At 52.0% G+C, this 7,276-nt stretch overlaps 1 protein-coding gene across 1 annotated transcript; it reads right to left on the bottom strand.

Annotated features, from left to right (window-relative positions):
- Positions 1-284: 284 nt before the first annotated feature.
- SAR1A (secretion associated Ras related GTPase 1A) lies at positions 285-7,250 on the bottom strand. The gene is made up of 6 exons (XM_085305581.1): positions 7,130-7,250; positions 5,085-5,204; positions 4,529-4,594; positions 2,838-2,941; positions 2,217-2,348; positions 285-1,459 (listed from the first exon to the last, which is right to left on the bottom strand). Exons 1-6 carry the CDS (start codon positions 7,185-7,187, stop codon positions 1,343-1,345), a joined length of 597 nt encoding a protein of 198 aa, XP_085161707.1. The 5' UTR covers positions 7,188-7,250; the 3' UTR covers positions 285-1,342.
- Between the last annotated feature and the right edge of the window lie 26 nt (positions 7,251-7,276).

Genomic DNA, 7,276 nt, shown 5'->3' with positions numbered 1-7,276 from the left:
GCGAAGGCGGCCGGGCCCCACAACCGCCGTTTTTCAACGGCGGGAGCGCAGAAAATCCTTGCGAGCGAGCGGGAGCGGAGCGCAGGCGTTCGCTGCTCTCGCGGGCACACGGCTGCCTCTGGAACGAGACGCAGCAGTGAGTTTGTTTCCCTGTCCGCTCGCCCTGGGGCCTTTCCCCCCCCCCAGGCCTCCCTTCTGCCCCGCGGACAGGTATGCCGACCAGCTCCACGCCGAGCCGAGCGGCGGCGCAGCAAAAGCCCGTTGCAACTGAGGCTCACCACCCCTTCAGAGGAGAAAGACGTGTCTTTATTTAACCGAAAACGAGTGCTAGACAGTAATGGAACGTCAGACAAAGATCCGCCGAGTATAAAAGAAACCGCTTTAGTCTACATTAATAACCTTATGATATGCAAATGTCAAACACTTCCATGCTACAACCACCGAAAACAGCTTCGCGCTTTCTTACTGCTAGAGCGCAGCGGAGCCCTGCAGTAAGAAGATTGCCCGCTTCCCGGCGAGCTCGGCCGGCCGCCGCGCAACCCGAGGACGCGCTCCGGCGGCCCCGTCCCCCGGGCTCGCCGCTCTGGGGAGCCGAAGGCGGCAACCGCCTTYGGACGCCTAAAGCCGTGAGGCTACAGCCACCAGCTGTGCTCGCGGGTACTCTTCTCCAGCGAGAACTCCCCGGGAAGCTTGATCGCGCAAGTCAGGCCCGACGGCACCCTCTTCATGATCAGCCAGTGTGACACAGCACAACCATCCTATAGATCAGTTAAGCCCAAATCTATGTTTATTGAGGACTTCTAATATCATGATGCTTTGTTCAGTAATTTGCGAAATGTCTAAATACCGTTAAATATATTTTTAAAAAACCCTAAACAGACTCTGGACTAAACAAGATGAATGTTAAACTAAAAAGTTAGAAGGGACGCTGTTTACATGAACGCTTTCTTTAAAAAATATAATTGCTTTCTTTCTTTTTTTTTTTTAAGTCAATTAACCACAGTGGTGAGACGTGCTCTCTTTTTCAGCTGTTACGGTGCAGCGTGCAGAGTTTTACTTCCCAGATGGCACCAGCCCCATTGTAACCCCAAAGCCACGGCTTCCGCGGGAAACCGTGGCRACTGAAAGGGACGACTTGCGCCCACGTGCAGAACCGTGCTGTCTCCCAGTCGTGCGGAAAAGAGTTGTGTCACCACTGTGCAATGGAGCAGTCGAAAACCAGGAGTCTCTCGGCCAATGCCGGTACGCGGTTGGAAAACCTTCCGTGTTCTACTAGAAAAGTCCATAGGAAGCTGTGAACAGGATCAGTCCAGAGGAGTAAAACTCTATGTCTGTCCCAGTATCAGTCAATATACTGCGATAGCCAACGAAAACCTTCGCCATAGCCTTGCCTCTTCAGCACGCTGCACATGAACACCTCCATGGGACGCGTGTTCAGGTCTTTCAGTGGCACGTTTCCCTAGGAAAAGCCAAAGAGAAATCAGGAGGGCGACAAACCGAGCACCGGGGCCAGGCCCGGGCAAACCTAGAGAGACCCTCAGCTGCCACTTACTGGAGCACAACCAGAGTCACAACCCAGGGAAACCCCGTTCAGCCCGGGGTACCTCCTTTTCCAGCTTTACGCAGCCCCTTTAGCAGGACCGCTGCACGCTGAGCTCTGCAACGCGCAGAGCAGCTGCTCAGATGACTTCGAGGGCAAGAGCAACACCGGTATCTAGTGGCTTGGGAGAACGAGCATTAAAAGCACCGAAGCAAACCGTTTTCTAGGCACRTAATTTGATGGAGTAAGCGCAGAAACCAGCATCTGCAGTATTTACTAGAAGCGACTTTCAAGGGCGTGGATAAGCTAGCATCACGCGTTGCAGCGTTTTACTACCGCTATCCAGCATTTCCAACCAATTCTTTCTAAACATTGAGCAAATGATGAGACTGGGCAGAGATGCAGAACAACGAAAGCGGGAGAGCCACACGACGCCTTAGAAACACCGGCTTGACGTCCGTCTAACTTCCTAATCATCGTAGAGGTATCGCTTTGTTTGCGATTCCAGTGGTTTCAAAACTTGCCCGAGGGCGTTATTATTACTAAAGATTCAGCTTGGCCAACGTTTTGGACAAATGGACAGTAACGTGTCGAGCAGTTTCCAGAGGAACCTCAATTCTGCAATGAAACCCAAAAGCTCTCCGTGACTTTCCGAAGATCGAAGAAGATTCCCTACCTTTCCCGTGGTCTGTCCGTAAAGCCCAAAGATCTCCCGCAGCTTCTCCTCGCTGATGGCCTCTGGTCTGTCGATTTTGTTACCCAAGATAAGGATTGGCACGTTGGATATTGTTTCATCTGTCATTAGCGCCTGCGTGCGAGACAGACGAGTCAAGCACAAGCAAAACAAACGCTCATCGTCTGAAGAAACTTTCTGTTTCTTTCTTTAAGCTCCGTGAGAAACAAGGGTGYTCTTTTGGTGCTACGGTACCCCCTGGAAGAGGAATCCTTCCAGAATACACTTTTAAAAGAAGCTGCTAGCTGCACAGGCTACTTGAAAACTCTCCCAGGATGGCTYGAGAGCCTACAGCGGATGCACAGCAAGGACATCTAGGACTCTCCAAGTCTTTGAGAACGTACGTATAGATCCACACTGATCCTGTCACAGCATAAAACTAACGCGCGAGTTCCTGTAAGGACGCGCTTTGGACGCTGCGTCGCTTGTGCGAAGGGGGCATAGAAAGTGCAAGTCTGAAGCAGGAGACTCTCGGAACCCGCTGCTCCAGCCCCAAAACCAGGAGTATTAACTATAGCTATTCAAAGGTGTTGGTAGAGGCAAGGAAGGAAAAGGGACGTTTACATTAAGCTCAACTTTGGATTCCATGAGACGCGAGTGATCCGCGCAGTCCACCAGGAAGACAATCCCGTTAATTGCCGGCAGGTAGTTCTTCCAGACCCGGCGAGCTGGAACACAGAAGCGATAAATACCACCCTGTAAAAACGCTACTTGGAGGAGCAGGAAAATTACGCCCGCAATCCGCAGCCACGGTTTTTGTCATGATTTCCTCAAGTCAACAGAAGACCTTCCAGCGAAGGGACGGAGGCTGGGAAGCCACGGAGCGCGCGTTACGCTCCCTTTGCTTTCACGAGTAATCGTGTCTACTACTCGCTTCTAAGTCCTCTTTTGTCAGCGAGCCAGCCGCASGCCGAGCACGCGGCTAGCTCGGCTACGCAGTGCTTACAGTGTTATTTCTTTCTCTTCTAGCTCCTGCGGCAACCCCGCTGCCACAATCCTTCTGCTCAGTTTGCTGGAAAAAGGCAATACACAGGCAGATGACTGAACTGGGCGCTGCGCGAGAGGTACCTGGAAGGTTTTATTCGGCTTTGCAGGAGCCAAGGGAACGCGCAGCAGCCGAGGAGGCCTTTTTAGCCAGCCACGACCGCTCCCTCACCTCTCCCACACCGAGYGCCAGCGAGGGAGGGAATTGTGCTACTCTCCTGAAAGAGCAGCGGGCGCAAAGCCGCAAGACTGGTCTATTCCAGCAACACCGGAGAGCTCTCCCCGTGCAGCTGGACAGACTAATCACGCCTGCGTGTCAGCAACCTTGGAAGTGCTTCTATCAAAACAAGTTGTTTTTGTGAGGGGAAAGGTACCAGCTTTACAAGCCCATGCCAGCTAACAGACCGACCGGGAGGCATGTGCACGGCTCAGCCCAACATTTGGATGTTTAAAGGTTAAGAAAACTTCTCAAAGGTCTGAAGAGCGAGATGGGTCTGAGCTGGCTTTATTCCACSTATCTCTTCCCAGAGGTTGGGGACGCCTCACATCGCAACAGTGAGTGTACAGAGACTGCTAACGTACCAAAAAATACTCATCGGTGGAAACTTAAGATTACTACACTAGTCTAATCTATCATATTACAACTGGGATTGAATACGGTCTTTACTCTTTGTGTATGAACCATGTTCTGAGAATACTCCCGGCAAAGAACCTGGCTAGCTCAGTGGGAGCTGACGCCAGGACGTCTGAAAACAAGCAGCACTAGAAAAGCTTTTCATTTGCCTGGCCAACGTTTTGAAGATGACCAATTTAAAGACTAGTATACGGAATTCAAATGTAGGTACTACAACGTGCATAACAGGCTCAGAAGACCCTGTGCAAAAGCCAAGTTGTTCAGACCAGACATTCCCTGTATTTGCGGGCATTAAAAAAAAAGTAGGAAAGTTTTTCTTAGAACTTCTAGAAAGCCTAAAAGTGAAACTCCAGCGTTTATTCAAAAGAATAAGCCTTCTACGTTCAAATCTTCTACGGCTAAAATATTTCAGGCACCACAGCATCAACTTACAGCACATTTTTTCCAGACTGCTAAAGTAACTAGTATCCTAGAGCCAGGTTATTTCCACATGTAAATCCACAAACCATCTTGGGCAACAGAAATTAGGTACTGCCAGCTCTCTTCGGTAGCTTTTGCTTAAAGTGGCTTGAGAACATCATGGAAATCAGAAGACTGACCTCACTCAGCGCCTCCCGTTCCGCAGGTTCACTTTTACCTTGTTCGTGTCCACCCAGATCGAAAGTTGTAAAAGTCATTCCAGCGATCGTCAGCTCCTCTGATGCTAAAAAATAAAAACACAGGCTGTATTCCAGAAAAATAAACGTGGACGGAATTTCTCGGTGTATATATAAACACCACGCGTGCCTAATACGATATCTCCGTGCTCTATAAAATTCAGTCACTGAAATGGAGCGGGACAAAGTAACTTCTCCTGCCTCCTCGCTCAAGCACACGCGTATTAACCCGCGATTCTCACGCTTTCGCTAGAAACACGCTCCCTCCGCAACAGGAGCGGGTTCATCTCAACCGGACGACGACTCTTCTCGGGCTCTCTGTTTCACGTTTGAGGGGAAGACGCAAATTTACTTTAGCTCRGGAAAGCAATGTGTGAGAGGCAACTGTATGCTCAAAGCCGGTTTTAAGGCTGCTGAAGTCCGCGTCCCCAGCGTAAAGCCAGCGTTACGGCGTCTTCCGACGCCGCGCTCCGACACGCGTTAATTAAAGAGAAAAACCGCGCGAGGCGCTCTGCGTTCGGTCACCGGAAGGCTTACTTGGATGTAGCGTGGGGACGTGCTGACCCAGCCTGTCATCTTTGAGCATGTGCAGAAGAGTGGTTTTGCCTGCATTATCCAAGCCCAGGAACACAAGTTTTCCAGACTTTTTGTACAAACCTGGAAGGTAAAGAAAAAATCCAGCAGGCTTTTCTTTGCACATGGGCTGAAATGCTTCGATACCTGCCACCGCTTAGATGTGAATCCTGCTCCCAAAATAATACTATCATCTATTCACATACAAGTATTTCTAGCATAGACAGAGAATATCACAGGAAAAAAAATAAAACAACCCAAACCCAACAACAGCAACAACAAAATGCGTCCTGGCTTTTACCAAAGCGATGCAAGATAATACCTACAGCAACTGACGTTTTCTGAGCTCTTATTTCTTCAAATAACATACTCTTTTCTCCGAAAACGTTTTATATGTATGGAATAAGCACCAGAACAAGATGCTCAGTTGCCCCCGTGTTTGATGCATCCTATCACAAGAGCATGCGGGCAAATATTTTTCACATGCTATGGATTACAGATCAATCTGTCACCCACAACCACCTAAACGCGAGAATGGAATAAACTCAGAGAAGATAGCACGGTACGCAGATTTACCGAAGAAAAAGCGTGAAGCATGGAATAATACCCCGTCTTCTTTAAATAAACAGTGACTTTTTTCCAACTTTAGGTATGCATCATGTTTTCCACAGGACTTTTTCAAGAAAAACAACATCCCGAAAACTGTGAGAAGACTCGTTCGTATGCCAACGACTGTTAATAAAGCCATCCCAGAGACCATTTCGCTACTACTAAAAGAAAAGGCTGGATTTGGGCGTCAGGAATACAATAACCGCATCAAAGTTCAGCGGTCGTTATAAGGAGAAGATGCTCCGGATCCCGCAACATACCTGCAGTAAGGGAGACCTCACCAAAGGCAGCCACACGAGGATGGGTCCTCCCTTACATCCCAAGCAGTGCCCTGGACAGAGGGCACCTAGTCCTCCAGCAAGGACCGCGGCTGCATCTGAGGCTTTGGCAGGAGGCGCCTTCCTACGGACTCACCGTCACGGGCGCCTCGCGAAATGACTGCTCACAACGTGGTGAAACAGGCAGCCAAAACGCACGGGCCTCCCTCGGCCGGGCAACGGTGCCTCGGTCAGTGCCAGCACGTTCTCCCCCGCGTGCTGCTAAGTTTGCTGGCTCAGTAACGGGAAGCAACAGCTCGAGGAAAAGCAAGCTAGCTGGCCGCCGCAGCGAGAAATACACGCGAACGCTGGCAGAGCCGGTTAGCTCGGACGCTGGGAGGAGGACTGGAATTCAYGCCAGTTCCCTCCCTGACCAAGCAGCAGACCTGCCTTCAGCAAGTCACTCGCGACAGGATCCGCAGAGGTCCTCGGGCATCGCGCAGGCGATTCCGCATTGGCGAGCCATCCGCAAAGCACTTTTAGGCGTCCCAGGCTTGCACGTCCTGGATTCTAGGTACGTGAAAGCGCTGCCCCCAATGCCCACACAGACAGGGTGCTGGCAGCCCTGTGGCTCTTACTCCTTTGGGCAGTTGTCCAACCACAGCATTGCTCTACCCGGCTCTCCTAAGCTTCACCCTCCTGCGCCGCTCTGTAAAGCGGAGGGACGGCTGCGAGCCCGGACCGGGAGGGCCTACCCTCCGCGTCTGACGGCTGCRTATCTGATCAGCGCGCAAACCCCCCTCCACCCCGGCAGCAAACTGTGCGCCTCTAGACAGCGATTAACATCCTAATACGCCAGACGCTTTTCTGTTGCCCTCTTAGTCTTTCTGTCCAAAAGCGGATGCTGCTGGGGACAGGGCACTGAACCGAAGGGGCCTTTGGCCCCGGCCCGGCTGCCCTCGCGTCTTGTAAGAGTTCCAGCGAGAGCCGCCCTGCCAGAAGATATCCCAGAAGCTCCCCGCACTGGGGCAGAACAGCGTTCACCGAGCAGCAGCAGCTCCCCGGGCGCACTCCCCGCCGGGCTGCCTGGGCCCAGCACGCACCGCGGAGCGCGGCCGGTTCAACGGCTGCCGCCGCCATTACCTAGGAACTGCAGCACGCTGCTGACGCCGTTGTAGATCCACTCCAACAGGAAAGACATCGCTCGAGAGTGCCGGCCTGCGGGGACACAACCGCGGCGCCCGTGAGCCGAGGCGCGGCCCCGGGTCCCCCCCCGGGCCCCCCCGGCCC

The sequence above is a fragment of the Rhea americana genome, unplaced genomic scaffold (assembly GCF_003343005.1).
Source record: "Rhea americana isolate MKP2758 unplaced genomic scaffold, rheAme1 scaffold_222, whole genome shotgun sequence".
In the NCBI taxonomy this organism is placed as follows: domain Eukaryota; kingdom Metazoa; phylum Chordata; class Aves; order Rheiformes; family Rheidae; genus Rhea; species Rhea americana.
This window is presented reverse-complemented; position numbering and strand designations above follow the sequence as displayed.

What these genes read in the sequence shown, in the direction of transcription:
- SAR1A (XM_085305581.1), bottom strand. Translation starts at nt 7,187, where the DNA reads ATGTCTTTCCTGTTGGAGTGGATCTACAACGGCGTCAGCAGCGTGCTG. An exon ending in CAGCGTGCTGCAGTTCCTAG is followed by an intron (nt 5,205 to 7,129) that starts GTAATGGCGGCG and finishes TTTACCTTCCAG; the next exon opens with GTTTGTACAAAAAGTCTGGA. An exon ending in CGTCCCCACGCTACATCCAA is followed by an intron (nt 4,595 to 5,084) that starts GTAAGCCTTCCG and finishes TTTATTTTTTAG; the next exon opens with CATCAGAGGAGCTGACGATC.